The sequence below is a fragment of the Euleptes europaea genome, chromosome 14 (genome assembly GCF_029931775.1).
Source record: "Euleptes europaea isolate rEulEur1 chromosome 14, rEulEur1.hap1, whole genome shotgun sequence".
In the NCBI taxonomy this organism is placed as follows: domain Eukaryota; kingdom Metazoa; phylum Chordata; class Lepidosauria; order Squamata; family Sphaerodactylidae; genus Euleptes; species Euleptes europaea.
In genome coordinates this window covers 38520664-38537186 of record NC_079325.1, presented here as the reverse complement: position 1 = coordinate 38537186, position 16523 = coordinate 38520664, and the positions used below count along the sequence as shown (strand labels likewise).

The 16523-nt window shown below is 43.8% G+C and overlaps 1 protein-coding gene across 19 annotated transcripts in view; it reads left to right on the top strand.

Annotated features, from left to right (window-relative positions):
• Window positions 1-234: 234 nt before the first annotated feature.
• The window catches only part of GRIN1 (glutamate ionotropic receptor NMDA type subunit 1), a 56689-nt gene continuing 40400 nt past the window's right edge, over window positions 235-16523 (top strand). For all 19 annotated transcript variants that reach the window (XR_008933785.1, XR_008933783.1, XR_008933784.1 and 16 more), the window contains exons 1-3: window positions 235-603; window positions 13730-13864; window positions 15540-15716. Coding sequence is in view for 14 of the 19 variants with exons in the window: in XM_056860997.1 (XP_056716975.1) it covers window positions 346-603; window positions 13730-13864; window positions 15540-15716 (570 nt within the window). In the remaining 5 variants the exon portion in view is untranslated. The remainder of the gene's footprint in view (window positions 604-13729; window positions 13865-15539; window positions 15717-16523) is intronic.

Sequence of the window (16523 nt, the reverse complement as noted above, 5' to 3'; positions counted from 1 at the left end):
AGGGTTGGCTTTCACCTGCCCCTCCTTTGCCCACCCCCTACTCCAGGGTCCTTATCCTCAGCCCCTCTCCTCCTCCCTCACCCCAAGCTCCGCTGCCGCCCCCGCCACAAGACGAAGCGCTGCCGCATTGGCAGGCTGAGCTGGTTGGCGGTGCGCGCGCTGCTCGTCTCTCTGTCTTGCAGGGGGCTGCTGGGGGGTCTCTCAGCCCAGGAAGCCGCGGCGGGGACAGGAGCAGGCGGCGGGCGAGTTCAGCACCACGGACAGCGCGGCCGGGCTTCAGCACCACGGACAGCACCGGCGTGGGTCCCGGCGTGGGCGATGGGCGGCTGAGCGGGCCGGTGGTCCATGAGCGCGATGCGCCTCTTGCTCCTCGCCGTGCTCGTCTCCTTCTCGTTCGCCCGCGCCGGCTGCGAGCCCAAGATCGTCAATATCGGCGCGGTGCTGAGCACCAAGAAACACGAGCAGGTCTTCCGCGAGGCCATCAACCAGGCGAACAAGCGCCATGGCACCTGGAAGATCCAGCTCAACGCCACCTCCGTCACGCACAAGCCCAACGCCATCCAGATGGCCCTGTCCGTTTGCGAGGATCTTATCTCCAGCCAGGTACCAGCCCCAGCTCCCGCTGGCCAGCTCCCCCCCCCACACCCATCCCTTTGCGCTTATTCATGCATCTGTGCCTGGCCAGGTTGGCTTGGCCATGCGGCACTGGTGGGTACATCCACCCACATGGAGCCGTCCTTCCATTGAGTAGTCTTGCCACCCATTCATAATCCTTCCTCTTTCTACTTTGTCTCTCCACTCCACTATCAAGCATGGTTGATATCCATTGCCCCAGCCTGCCGTCTGCCCTCCATTGCTTCTTCAACAGAGCTCCTTTCTGCCCTGCTGGTGCCCCCATCTGTCCGGGCATTGCTCCCTCCATCCTTCCAAATGTGCCCATCACCACTGACTTGTCCAACTGTCCTCAAGAAATTGCCTTGCTGGATCAACGCCAAAACGGTCCACCCAGTCTAGTTTGCAGCAGTGCCAGCCAAAGACCCCTGGGAAGCTCCCAAGCAGAGCACGAGGGAGACCGTAGCGTGAACCTCCATTTAGCCACCCGTCCATTTCCATCTCGGCACCCCTCCTCTACTTCCCTTGTTAATATCTTGATCGGGTCAAGTGGGGAAAAGGCCAAGGAGACACAGGGTGGGGTCGGGGAGCAGTGACACTGGATCTCCAGGATATCACTAAATAGTTCTTCCCTTCCCTGATTGAGATGTGTACCTCTATTGGACCTGAATCGGAGTTGGGGGGGGGGGGGCTGCGTTGCTGCATTTCTGTTTAGCCAGTTTCTACGCCGTTCTACCTGATCTGTGAATAATGTGTAAGCATATATCGGATAAGGCGGTTGCAGTCTTCTTCTGGTGTTTGCACAGAATGAGCTTTAAGGATCTCTGAACACCCTTACTGGAGTAGGATCTCTCTCTCCAGGCTGTGTTTCCTATCCTCCCCTTCAGTGCTCTGGTGGTTATGAAGGCAGTTCTAAACAGTAATAGCGGCTGGGATGGTGAGCGCAGAAACCAGGGCGCAGTAGTTAATCTGGATTAATTTATACACCATGGCACGCGCTGGCGCCCGTGTGTGAATAGGCGCCTCGAAGGAGCACTGCAGGTGGCATCTTCCGTGTCTTTGTGCAGGAGAGGAACATGAGCTCCTAAGGGGTGGAGGGAAACAGAAAACCCTGCTTTCTGCCTAGTGGGTGTTTATATTGCAAGCAACCCGGATACTGGGGATCGTTCCCTTTGTAATCTCTCCAAATCCTGTTGTGGGGAGCAAGACTCCGGAGGCAAATGCCCGTTCCCAAAGCAATACAATTGGTTCGTCCTGATTTCTACCTAGCTGCGTTTACATGAGCCCCAGCAGTAGCGCCCCCGCGCATCCCGCAGTCCCAAGCAAAATGCACGCCTCCTCCCAAACTCATACACGAAGGTGCCAGCAGAGGCACGAGCACAGGCACGAGCACTGCTTTCACATGCACGCGTTGCAAAGTCAAGCGGTTTAATGGGGGGGGGGGGATCAGTCAACCTGAATATGTAATTTTATTGGAGCATTCGATTGGGAGGGGAAGCGTGGCTGAATAGGGGGCTACAAAGCCACATCTGTAGCTGCATCTGTTCTACCCCCCCCCCATTTTAAGAATGTTACATTTTTCTTTCTGTAACAGTAGGGGGTAGAAACATATTTCTGGTTTTAAAACAAAGCAATGCAATATGCCATCAGTTATCCGGAGAACTTGCAGTCGTAGGTGAGTCCACAGAACCAGTAGAGTTCAATAGATTTTGGAGTGCGGAGAAAATTCTCTCCTTTCCTGCCTGTGCAAAGCATGGCAGATCCTCCCCCACCCACTGCAAAATGGAGCCATTTAGGGGTTCAATAAATGGTAGATGCCCATGATGGCAATGCCTAGAATGTTTTGTTGCTGAGCTTAGGATCAGAAGGGGTTATCCTCAGTGGCAGGAACCATGGCCAGTTAAGATTAGCATGTGTTTCCTCTGAGCATATACAGAGTTCTGTTTGCAACAATAGTCTGCAAATTTCGTATTAAGAAGGGGGCAAGACTTGTAGGGAATGGGTGTAGATTCCAGGTGGTCTTAAACCCCGGCACCTTTCTCTTGTTCCACATTGTCCTTCTTCCTGCTGCCCCCTCCCCAAACCTTCACACTCCCCTCCCTTTCCTTCTCACCCCTCCCCTCCATTTTCCTTCAGCCGCATTGCAGGGTTTTTACATAACAGAATACAGCTTGCCTGTGAAAAACATGCAGGGGGGGGGGGAAGAGAAATATAAAACACAGAGACAGAAAGAATGCTTTTCAGACCCTCACACCTGGAAGGCAGGCAAACTATAAGGGAAGTCGATAATAAAGGAATCGGAATGGATTCGAGAAGGCTCCTCTCCCCAGCCTTTGCGGGGCTGATGCTAAAGCTCGTAGAGCCCCAGGAACTCTGTTTTTACAAACTGAACTCTGGGCCCCTATTCTTAATTCCGCTGCCTGAATATCTGATTATTTCCTGTATTACTGATTCATGGTTACAATGTCAGCTCATAGCTTTTCCCAGCATTTGATATCTGCTTTTTGATATCTGATAGTACCTGATACTCAAAGAAAAAAGAGAGGAATGGAACCTAACCTAGAAAATGGAAGTTGGGTACCCAAGGTTGGGTGGGATGAAATATATATACAATGAAACTATAATAATATTTAATAAATATCATTAAATCTAATAAATATATCTAATGAAAATAAATCTAATAAATATATAATTTATTAGAAGTGCTATATAAGAATTAAAATTATTTAAAAACCGTTAAAATAGCACAATGGCATCAACCACAATGGTTGATGTCTGTCACCACAAGCCAAACGCGTTTCGGCCTATATGGACTTCCTCAGTGGTGTATTTAAATCATATATAAAACATGCACACACATTACAAATATATATTTACATATACAGGCAATATACAACAGACCAGGCATGTAATAGGTTGTATATATTACCAATTACACCAACATCTGGTAGGGTTGTCTTAGGTTTTTATGCTAGGCTGTATATGTCTCCCACATAAGTTGTGTGCAAGTATCAACCTATTTAAACAATGTACCTGATAGTCAACATTCAATGATATACAGTATTAGAATGTAATCAATAACAGGCAGCATATGAGTGTCCAAGAGAGGCCAGCCAGATATCTCAGAGATGCTTTCAGTGTGAAGGTATTGGTTATCCCTGGTTGTCCCCCCACCCCCAGCCCCGGATTTGGTACTCAGAAATATACTGTCCCTGTACATTGTGGTTCTATTTGGCTTTCCTTACTAAAGGTCAAGAAAGAGAAGCATACAGCATATGAAGCAAAGAGGAAATCTAGAAAGGGAGTGGGTAGATAGAGAAGGCAATGTTCTGTGCGATTATAGTGTGCCAAAAGGAAAGTCACATGGTGTCTGAACCAGAAATGGATTTTTTTTTGCTAATTATGATTGCAGCAACAGTTCTTCATTAGTTGCCTTAGGTCTGATTTACATGGTCGCTATGATGATGATAATTATGATGATGATGGATATTGTAGGAACAAGAGCACGGGGAAAGAAAAAAATGGTTTCAGGATTAAATGGAAATGGTTTCAGGTCTGCAGCTTGTATACATGTTAAAATGGACTGTAGAAGGAGATTAGATGGACCCTCTCCTTCCTTTTTCACCAGCAGAAAAACTGGTTGGATCCAACCCAAAGCGTGACCCCTAATATACAAGGTATTACACTGCTGCTGGTTTTACAATTTTTTCTCACAAATAAACAAAGGTTCCCATAACATCAGAGCCAACACTGGTCAAATGATTCTTCATACACAAACTGGTCAAATGATTCTTCATGTTTTAGTGGTGCTTCACAGACCTGTTTGACCAGATACAACAAAATATTTGAACGTGCCTACCACATTCACCTAACTATTCCACCTTTGATTTTCTTAAGAAACTATTGGTTGTCTCTACAATCTGCATGTCATAAAACTGGTATTTGTCTCTCCACCTCTCAAATAATTGCTGAAGTACTGGAATATGTTCATAACCAATAATATCTAATTCAGCAGTCAGACAATGATTTCTTTTAATGAGAATCCAGAATTTAGAGGAAGAGCATCTTGCTTGCATGTAGAAGGTCAGTCTTTGGCATCAACATTTTAAAGGATCTCAAGTATCAGGTGAGAAGGAAGCGGCATGGTATGACCCAATCTCATCAGAACTCGGAAACTAAGCAGGGGAGGTACTTGAAAGGGACAACACCAAGGAAGACTCTGCAGAGGAAGGCAATGGCAAACCACTCCTGCTTATCACTTGCCTTGAAAGCCCCTTGCTGGGGTTGCCATAATGGCACTTTACACACACACACACACACACACACACACACACACACACAAATAGCAGGTATTGGGAATGACCATTTGGGGGCGTCAATACTGCAGCACCTAGGAGGCCAATAAGACATCTTGATAGTAGGGAGTGGTTTTGACTCAGTGGTAGAGGATATGACTGTATGCAGAAGGTCCCAGAACTGACCCCCAATTAAAGCATCTACAGGAGCAGGTGTTGGGAAAATTTTTCTCTAACCAAGGCCATGGAGAGTCGCTGATAGTCAGCATAGTCAGTATGAAGAAGGATAGACCAAGTGTTGGATTTAGTTGGAGGTAGCTTCCTATGGTAATGGGTGGTTCCAAATCTTGAGCCCTAAATGGTCTTTTGATAGACCGCCTCTCTTGATAGACCCCTCAGAGAGTCTTACAGTCTTTGGGAGACAATCTCCTGGTGATCCCTGGCCTGAAGATTATCTGGCTGTCCTCAACCAGGGCCAGAGCCTTTTCGGCAGTGGCCCCTGCTGGTGCAACTCTCTGTCTAAAGCGTCTGGAGTCCAAAGGGCCCATTCCTGAAAATTGGGCCCAAAGCCCTTAGGAGGCCAACTACGGCCTCTGCCGGCTCAGGGCCCCACACCACCGGCGCCCAGAAGGCGCACGCCGGCGTTAGTGGCCCCAGCACTGGCGTGCAGGGTTGGGTGCCGCTCCCCGACCGCCACCGCCAGCCTCTGGCCACCGGCACAGGCCACAGCAGTGAGCCAGGAGGCGTTCTGGCACCCCGGGAGGCATTCCCGGGGCGTAATGGTGCCGGCCATGGGGCGGGACCAACGTTAGTCGGCCTTCCGAGCACTTTCAGCTCAGGAACGCCCCTTTTTATTTTTGCAAAGATACGGCAGCTTTTAGCTGGCATGTCTCCCTTGAAACCCTATGGGGTTGCACGGGTTTTTGGTGCCGGGCAGAGGTTTTGGCTCTGCCAAAACCTCTTTAGGAGGCAACGCCGCCAGTTTGCCTTCTAAGCCAGCCGCGGGCATTCCTTTCAGGAATGCACTGTAAGAGACCTGGCTCAGTTTCGCAGGGCTTGTAAGATGGAGATGTTCTGGCAGGCTTATGGCTGAGGACAGCAACAGTGGTATACAACAGCTGGCTGATCCTAAATCCATCTTATTGTTATTTCTTCCTTCCTTCTGGTCTCCCATCAGTCGTCCCATTATTATTAGTCTGACCGGGTTCTGTTTCTTCCCCTGATTATTGAGATATGATTATATTCTTAACTTAATATTACAAGGAGAAATTAAAATGGTGCCATTATTAGATACATTTTATGGTATTCGTCTGTATATATTTTAGCTAAATTTTATATTTGATTATATTTCATACTGTTATATTGTTATATTATATGGTTGTATGTTGTGAGCCACCCTGAGCCCCATTTTGGCAGGGAAAGGGCAGGATAAAATTCTAATATTTATCTAATAATTATTTATGAATCATGTTAAATAAAGAGTAATTCCTATACTCTCTGCAAAGAAAGTAACCAGAGTTCAGTGACTCACATAAATCATGTAAATAAATATGTATATATATTTGCCAGTTCTGCAAATTATGACCCCACATGCCTGAATGCTGTTGATACGTTAGCCTTGACCCACTTAAGTTCCATTGATTTCAGCTAGGGATGCCATTGGATTTCACTAGCTTGCTGGTTCAATTCAAATATTGCCACATTGATTTTGCTTCTCCCTTGTGCAAATCAAATTGGTGAGACTTTATTTTGGGGGTCATTTCCTCTGCACCATTCCTCTGCACTGTTTCTCTGCACCATTCCCCCCCCAGGAAAACATATGCATTTTTCCTTGTCCAATAAAACGGCATTGTACATTATAGTATAATGTATGTATAAATTGTGTGTGTGAAGTGCCGTCAAGTTGCAGCCGACTTATGGCGACCCCTTTTTGGGGGGTTTCATGGCAAGAGACTAACAGAGGTGGTTTGCCAGTGCCTTCCTCTGCACACCAACCCTGGTATACCTTGGTGGTCTCTCATCAAAATACTAACCAGGGCTGACCCTGTTTAGCTTCTGAGATCTGACGAGATCAGGCTAGCCTGGGCCATCCAGGTCAGGGTATGTATAAATTACATACATGTAAATGCCATATACATTGCATAAAACAATGTGTAGTGGTTAAGAGTGGTGGTTTGGAGTGGTGGACTCTAATCTGGAGAACCGTGTTTGATTCCCCACTCCTCCACATGAGCGGCCGACTCTAATCTGGTGAACCTGGTTGGTTTCCCCACTCCTACACATGAAGCCAGCTGGGTTAGTCACACTCTCTCAGCCCCACCTACTTCACAGGGTGTCTGTTGTGGGGAGGGGAAGGGAAGGTGATGGTAAGCCAGTTTGATTCTGCCTTAAGTGGTAGAGAAAGTCGGCATATAAAAACCAATTCCTCCTCCTCCTCCTCCTCCTCCTTCTTCAACAAATAATGCTAGCAATGAAAATGAGTAAACTGAAACCATTCACAATTACAACAACATACAGAAAAAGAAAAGGACATATTCATCCATCCTTATCAGAGTGGAATATGACTAACATTCCTTTGCCGGTCCATTCTTTTCATACGATCATTGCCTTGAGTAAAGCAAAGCCTTTCCATGTATACTGGCATTTACTTCCGAAGAGGCAAGAGCGCTTGTGTAGACCTGAACATTTTTCTTTCTACCCTTGCCCAGAGTCTCAGACAACCGTTTAGTCTTGAATAGTCCTCTGAGGAAAATTACACTTGCGTATTAAATGTGTGGTTAAATAAATCACATTATCTAGCCTGCCTGTTCAGTGGAGATTTCTGCTTACCCTGCAAATGCATTCAAGAAACGAACTTGGCTCAGCTAAGGGCAACAGAAATCCGCAGCAGACCGATTCTCTTCCTATGAGCTGTGCAGAGTCTGCACCAGAGCCTAGTTACTCATGACCCACTAACATCCAGATAAGACTTTTGTAATACACTCTACATGGGGTTTCCTTTGAGGACTGTCTGGAGACAGCAAGTGGTTCAAAATATAACACTGAGATATTAACTGGAGCCTGCAGAATGGAGCATATTCCTCCAATATTATTTTATGATCACTGGTTGCCTGTTAATTTCCAGGCCAAAATCAAAGTGTCAGTGTTGACTCTGAAAGCCCTAAACAGCCTAGAAACAGATTACCTCAAAGGATGTCTCCTGCCATATATACATGCTCAACTTTTAGATTGACATCTGAGGCGCTGCTGTGGATTTCTTCACCATCTGAGATGCAGTGAGTTGTGACATGCAATAAATGTAATGTGTACGGCACATCTGGGGAAATCTGGCCATCCCTATCACATCTGGGGAAATCTGGTCATCCCTATCACTACTCTCATTTTTAGATGAACAGTAAAGACCTGTTCAGGACGACTTGGAACCTTCTTTAATGCCTTTCTGATCTGGTTTCATGGTTCTCTCCCTGTGAGATTTATATCAGTTGCAACTTTACATTAATTTGATTTCTGTGGTTTATAACTGGTTTTTACTAGTTTATATGCTACATAATTGGTTTATATGTAATTTTTTTACTTCTGTATTGCTAATTTTTTGAAATTCAGAAGTAAGATGTAAGAAGTAAATGTTTCACACTTCTAACAATTTAAAATTCTGTGCCCACAAATTCCAAATTCTGCCTAAGAACTGCTGGATTCTGCAGCCTATATAATTTATAGAAATTGAGCAAGCTTGCAGCATGCCTCTTATTTTATGTACTGTATTCTGAGGCAATACTGGGCACTGAGGAGGTCCTAATGCATTACTAGCTTATTAAATATTTACCTCCATAAGGCCTAGAAACTTGCTTTTTTACAAATGAAAGCTAAGAGTATCGGGATGCTGTGTTCCACATCCAGTATTTCTTTCTAGTGCTTTCTGCATTTTATGCAGTGTTATGGAATACACACAGCCATGCCCATGTGTAAAGATATATTAATGGTCTTTTAAAGAATGAACAAAGCAGCTTATGGCTATGTTGTATAGGCATGGGAAGAAAAATGTGTGTGAAGTGCTGTCAAGTCGCAGTCGACTTATGGCGACCCCTTTTTGGGGTTTTCATGGCAAGAGACTAACAGAGGTGGTTTGCCAGTGCCTTCCTCTGCATAGCAACCCTGGTATTCCTTGGTGGCCTCCCATCCAAATATTAACCAGGGCTGACCCTGCTTAGCTTCTGAGATCTGATGGGATCAGACTAGCCTGGGCCATCCAGGTCAGGGCGGGAAGAAAAATACAGCTGTGGAAAATGTACATAGATAGGAAGAGAGAGTTAGAGACAGGGAGAAAGATGACCAAGGAATCTACATATACGTAATTTTTTCAAGAATGTAAGAAGAAAAGAATCAAGGTAAGATCAAAATTGTAAAATGGGAAATAGAATGTTTAACCACTGCAGTCCTGGGAGTGAGTGAACCAAAGCGGGCTGGATTAGGACATTTTCAAACAGAAAATTACAAAGTGTTTTACTCTGGAAATAACAAACATAGAAGAAATGGAGTTGCTCTAATAGGCAAGATGTAGCACAAGCAGTTAGAGGCTATAATGGAAAGTCTGACTGAGTACTATTAATCAGACTTCATGGAAAGCCTATCAACGTTATCATCATTCAAGTTTACTCCCAACTACAGATGCTGATGAGGAAGAAATTGGAAGCTTCTGTGCAAGTGTCCAAGAAGAAATTGATCATACACTTAAACAGGATGGGCTGATAATCATAAGTGACTGGAACGCAAACGTAGGAAACAAAGCAGGAAGATTTAGGCTAGGTGCATGAAACGAAGCAGGAGAGTGACTCATTGAATTCTGTGAAGACAACAATCTGTTCATTGCAAATACATGTTTCAAACAACCAAACAGACTATTGTATTCATGGACATCACTGGATAGCCAATATAGGAATCAGATAGATTACATAATCGGAAGCAGAAGATGGAGAAGCTCTGTTCTCTCTGCTAAAACAAAACCAGGATTGTGGCACATAACATGAATTGTTAACATAAAAAATTAGAATAAAGCTGAAGAAAACACCAAAACATTAATAGTGCCAAAATACAATATATATATTCCTGATGAGTTTAAAGACCATGTAAAGAACAGATATGCATTACTAAGTCCAAGTGAACGTGAACCAGAAGAACTATGGGTTGAAACCAGAGATACTATCAAGGAAGAATGTGCAAAGACTATTCCTGTAGCCAAAAGAAATGACTGATGAAACTCTTCAAATTGCTACTGACAAGAAGCAAAAGTAAAAGGTGACAGAAATGGAATCAGAAGTCTAAATGCAGCTTTCCAGCAACTTATACATAGAGACAAAGTGTAAAGAAATAGAAGAGAACAACAAAAAAGGAAGAACAAGAAATCTGTTCCACAAGATCCAAGAAATCAGAAGGAAATTTAAAGCATAGTTAGGCATGCTGAAAAATCAATACAGAAATGCATTAACTGAACAGGACAAAATAAAGAAAAAATGGCACCAACATACTGAAGAACTATACAGAAGGATGAGAGATTCCTGCAATGAAGAAACTTTTGAAGAAGAACCTATAGTTTTAGAAAGTGAAGTGAAAGTTGCACTAGGTGCAATTGGGAGAAACAAATCACCTAGAAGAGATGGGATATCAACAGAGCTATTCCAAGCCATTAAAACAAAGTGAATTAAAATCTTAATAAGAATATACCAACAAATATGGAAAACAAAACAAGACTAGAAACACTAAATTTACATTCCAATTCCAGAAAATGGATATGTCAAAAACTGCAGCAACTATCAGACCACTGCAATAATTTCACACATGAATAAGGTGATGCTCAAAATCTTACAACAAAGACAGTTACCATATATAGAATGAGAAATGCCATGTGTTCAAGCTGGATTCAGAAAAGGAAGAGCCACCATAGATCATATTGTAAATTTATGTTGGTTACTGGAGCATACGAGAGAATTTGAAAAGAAAATCAGCTTGTGTTTCATAGATTACAGAAACCTTTTGACTGTGTGGATCATGAAAAGCTATGTTTGGTTATAAAAGAAATGGATGAGCCACAACATCTGATTGTTTTGATGCGCAACCTGTACTCTGTACAAGAGGCTACTGTTAGGATAGAATATGGAGTAACAGAATGGCTTTTAATTGGCAAAGGTATCAGACAAGGATGTATTTTATCTCCCTTTCCCATCTCTATGAAGAACATATCATAAGGAAAGCTAGCTTAGATTTAGAGGAAGGTGGAGGGAAAACTGGTGGACGGAACATTTAAAAATTAAGATATGCTGATGACATCACATTACTGGCAGAAAATAGTGAAGACTTGAAACAATTCCTGGTGAAGTTTAAAGCAGAAAGTGCCAAAGCAGGATTACAGCTGAACAAAAAGACAAAAGTAATGACTACTGGGGTATTATACAACTTTAAGGTTGACAATGAAGAAACTGAAATTGTTCAAGATTTTCTATTCCTTGGCTCCATCATCAGCCAAAAGGGAGACTGCAACAAGAAAACAAGGAGACTGCAACAAGGTGATTGAGACTGGGAAAGGCAGCCATGAAGGAGCTAGAAGATTCTTAAGGGTAAGGATGTGTCACTGGCGACCAAGATCAAGATAATTCATGTCATAATATTTCCCATTAATATATATGGGCGAAGAAAGCTGACAGGAAGAGAGTTAATTCATTTGAAATGTGGTGTTGAAGGAGAGTTTTACAGATACCGTGGATTGCCAAAAAGACAAATAAGGGGGTTCTTGATCAAATCAAGCCTGAACTCTCCTAAGAAGCTCAAATGACTAAACTGAGGCTATCATACTTTGGTAACATTACGAGAAGATCAGAGTCACTGGAAAAGACAATAATGCTAGGAAAAGTTGAAGACAATAGCAAAAGAGGAAGACTCAACATGAGATGGATTGACTCAATAAAGGAATCCATAGCCCTCAGTTTGCAAGACCTGAGCATGGGTGTTAACGATAGGACTTTCTGGAGGTCATTAATTCATAGGGTTGCCATAAATCAGACACGACATGATGGCACTTAACACACACACACACACTCACAGACACGAAGAGCCGTACTTGATCAGGCCAAATGCCAGCATTCTGTTTTTCATGGTAGCCAGCTGCAAAGTCCATAAACAGCGTCCCCACTGCTGTTGTGCCCAGCAACTGGTATTTAGAAGTACATTGCCTCTGAAAATGGAGGTTCCATTTAGCTGTCATGGCTAATAGCCATTGATAGGCCTATCCTCTATTAGTGATAGTGATAAAGTTTATTGTTTGTGGCCCAGGGCCATCACAATCTATCATACAAAACATTAAAATAACATTAAAATGACATAAAATAACATCCTATCCTCTATTAATTTCACCAGTCTCCTTTTTAATTATGTGTTGTGTGAAGAAGCATATTTTTGTCTGCCATTAAGCTATAGCCCATCAATTTAATTGGATGACCTCAAATTCCGTTATGAAATGGAGAGAAAAAATTCTTTTCTCCCCTTACCCCATAGCATGCATAATCTTATAAACCTTTATTATGTTCCCCCTTAGTCATTTCCTCGGACTCTTTAATTTTTCCTCCTGGGGAGGATGCTTCAGTCCCTTAATCATTTTGGTTACTCTTTTCCAGCGCCACTATACAATTTTTGAGAAGGAATTACCAGAACTGTGCAAAGTGTGTCCCACTTGCAGCTGTGCCATAGATCTGTATCAGGGGCATTAAAATACTGGTTGTTTATTTTCAGTCCCTTTCCTGATCCTTTAAAGCAGAGGGTAAATTACCATAGATTTTTAGACTGGAGATAGGCAGTAGTTCCCCCACCCCACCCCCAAGAAAGTTGAATGTGATTTCAGAGACAATTCACTTTGCATGGTGAGTACACACAATTGGTGTAGTGGTTAAAGTGTTGGACTAGGATCTGGGAAACCCAGGTTTGAATCCCCACTGTGCCATGGAAACTTGCTGGGTGACTTTGGGCCAGTCACACACTCTCAGCCTCGACCCTGGCAAGTATTTGAATGGGATGGGAGACCTCCAAGGAATACCAGGGGCGTGACACAGAGGCAAGCAATGGCAAACCACCTCTGAATGTCTCTTCCCTTGAAAACCCTATGGGGTCGCCATAAGTCACCTGTGACTTGACAGCCAAAAAAACCCCAAAACCCACATACTAGCTCTAATGAACGCTTATTTTAAAAATACAGTTCTGTGAGCTTGAGTAGGGAAGATCTGCTTATTGAGGGCTCTGATTAGCTGGTGACCATAATATCTTAAACCTGTCTCCCTTCCTCCCCTTTCCTTACCTGTCTCTGGGTCAGTTTTGCAACTCTTTACAATTTTTTTTAACAAGGTGAGGGATGAAAGAATAATCTTACATGGGAAGACTGGGGCAAGGCTGACACCCAAACTGTCATTCAGTTTCTTAATAAGTACATCAGTCATGTAAATTGCAAAACTGGAAGCAAAGCATAGCAACGTCTGCTTTAACAGGCCATCCATCCATCAAGTACAGTCTGCTCCAGAATATCTCTCAAGTCATTATCCATTTCAGCTATCATACACCAGTGACAATGATGAGAAGGAGGGCATCTTGGCCATCTCCTGGGCATGGAGTAGGGGTCACTGGGGGTGTGGGGGGGGAGGTAGTTGTGAATTTCCTGACTTGTGCAGGGGGTTGGACTAGATGGTCCCTTCCAACTATATGATTCTATGATTCTGCAGTGGACCCCTCTATGGGGTTATGATAAGGGCCACATGTGTAAATCAATGTTGGTATCCTATTTCCTACAGGTCTATGCCATCTTAGTGAGCCACCCACCAGCTCCAAATGACCACCTAACGCCAACGCCTGTGTCATACACAGCCGGTTTCTATAGGATCCCTGTTATTGGTCTGACAACACGCATGTCTATATATTCAGATAAGGTAAACTGATGCATTATTATTATCGTGATGATGGTTACTTGGATATCAATGTACAAGGAAGACACATTCTAGGACAAGCAAAAAAAAAGGATAGGTTTCTGCTTCCAGGAATCTACAGTTATACTGAGTGAACAAGTAGGACATACATTTTAGAATAAAACCAGTGGATCAATATCAACAGAAATGTGGAGACCAGAGAGCAAGATGAAGGGAAGGCATGGCTGACAAACCACGGATGGAGGGGAAGAACTGGGAGAGGGCAAAGGAATCAGGGCTCAGAGAAATGTTGGTTCTGAGGAGGGCTTGAAAGCAGAGGGCTGGAAACAAGCAGAGAGAGGCAGGGGCAGCTCTGCATTTCAAATTTTCTGGGAAGGAGGGCAAGGTATAGAGGGCAGCCAGAAAGAATGCTTGGAGGCATTCAGATACCTGGGGTGATAGTAATGTTGGCAGAGGGACACATAATTATGGATGACTGCAATGAAAATTAAGGCAGGCCTCTTGTTTTAAACTCATCTGGGTTCTAGAAAGGAAGCGCATAAAGAAACCTTAAAGCTGGCCTCTGTTTGTTACCTATATTTTTCCCCAATGGGGCAAATAGCAGCTCTGACAATAACCTACCCACCTTCACTAGCACCATGGTCCTGATGCGAATCAGGTCCTATTTACAACAAATGCTTAGGATCTTCAAACATGCAACTCCAAGTGTCTCATGTAGTTTGATCCTGTGACTGGGCTGATTATGACTGAATATTTGTTAAAAACATATTAGAGCCCTGATGGATCAGACCAAGGATTCATCAAGAATAGCATCTTAACTCCAAAACAAGTCATCCATGTTGCCTTTCAGGAAGCCAACAAGCACAATATGGAGATTTATTTTTTACTACATAGACGCCTCCTCTTCCAGCATGGTGTAGTGGTTAAGAGCGGTGGTTAGGAGCAGTGGACTCTAATGTGGTGAACCGGGTTTGATTCTCCGCTCCTCCACATGAGCGGTGGACTCTAATCTGGTGAACCGGGTTGGTTTCCCCACTCCCCCACCCACAAGCTGGGTGACCTTGGGCTAGTCACAGCTCTCTTAGAGCTCTCTCAGCCTCACCTACCTCACAGGGTGTCTGTTGTGGGGACGGGAAGGGAAGGTGATTGTAAACCGGTTTGATTCTTCCTTAAGTGGTAGAGAAAGTCGGCATATAAAAACCAACTCTTCTTCTTCCATGAATTTTTCTAATCTTTTTCCATCCAAGCTAGTTGTCTTTGCTATAACATGCAGCAGTAAATTCCATATATTCATTCTGTACTGTGTAAAGACATTAGTTTATTTTGTTTGTCCTGATGGCTAATCTGTTTTTACTGTGTAATCTCCCTGGGCTTAAGTTCTGAGAAAGGGAGGAGTAATTTCCTTCTCTCCCCAACATACATAAGTACATAAAGTCAAATCATGTTCCAGTTACCTCTTATTAATATTTTGCTAAATTGAAAAGCCCTAAGCATGTTAACGCTATTGTCCCCTCGCACCATTTCTATGCTCATGTAGAACTCACAAAGCCCTGATGATCAGCCGCCACAGAAATAAACCGGAAAGGCAGGATATACATATTTTAATTAATTAAAATCTTTAAGATTGTGTTTGTTAATTAATTAAAATCTTTAAGATTGTGTTTGATCTTCTTTCTAGAGCATCCACCTGTCCTTCCTGCGCACTGTCCCCCCCTATTCCCACCAGTCCAATGTCTGGTTTGAAATGATGCGCTATTATAAGTGGAACCACATCATTCTCATAGTCAGCGACGATCATGAGGGGCGGGCTGCGCAAAAGAAGCTGGAGACCCTCTTGGAAGAAAAAGAATCCAAGGTCAGTATCCAGTACATCACACCACGTAAAATGTTGCCATTACGGCAAACCTGTTTAAAGTCTCAGGCTTGTTGTATATATGTAGATTTCTGTATGTAAAACACCTTCTTTCTTCCCATTGTTAACATGACTAACATTATGCTTTAAGCATCAACAGTGTCTTGAGTAGTACCTGACAAAAGTTTGTACTCTTATTCATTTCACTTGCTTTGCCATGGTCGAAAATCTCCTACATTTAAAAACAAAACAAAACCAGCAACAACAACTGTGAAATGAGGGGAAGCATAACCTGGAGCTCGTCAAATTCCCATCCCTCAGAGACAAAGAAAGAAGCCCACCCAGTTTAGGAAAAGACCTCCTCTCATAGGGTTGCCAGCCTCCAGGTAGTAGCTGGAGAGCTCCCGCTATTACAACATTCACCTGGAGAAAATGTCTGCTTTGGCAACTGGACTCTATGGCATTAAAGTCCCTCCCCTCCCCAAACCCTGCCCTCCTCAGGCTCCGCCCCAAAAATCTCCAGGTATTTCCCAACCTGGAGCTGGCAACCCTATTCCCTTGGCAACAACCAGGAGTCCAACTGGGGGGGCCCTGACAAGTGACAGGCTACTCAGGGCTGCAGAGAGATGGTGGAAACAGTTTACTAAGCCTCCCAGGTTTCAGCATAGCTCCACCTATCCAGGAAGCCCATTAGTTTGCTCTGGCTTAGCCTGGCTACTACACACACACACACACAGCCCAGGCCATAGTCTTTACCTGGACCTTTTCACATAGTTGCAGTCTCCAGCTTCCCCTACCTATTTCTCAGTC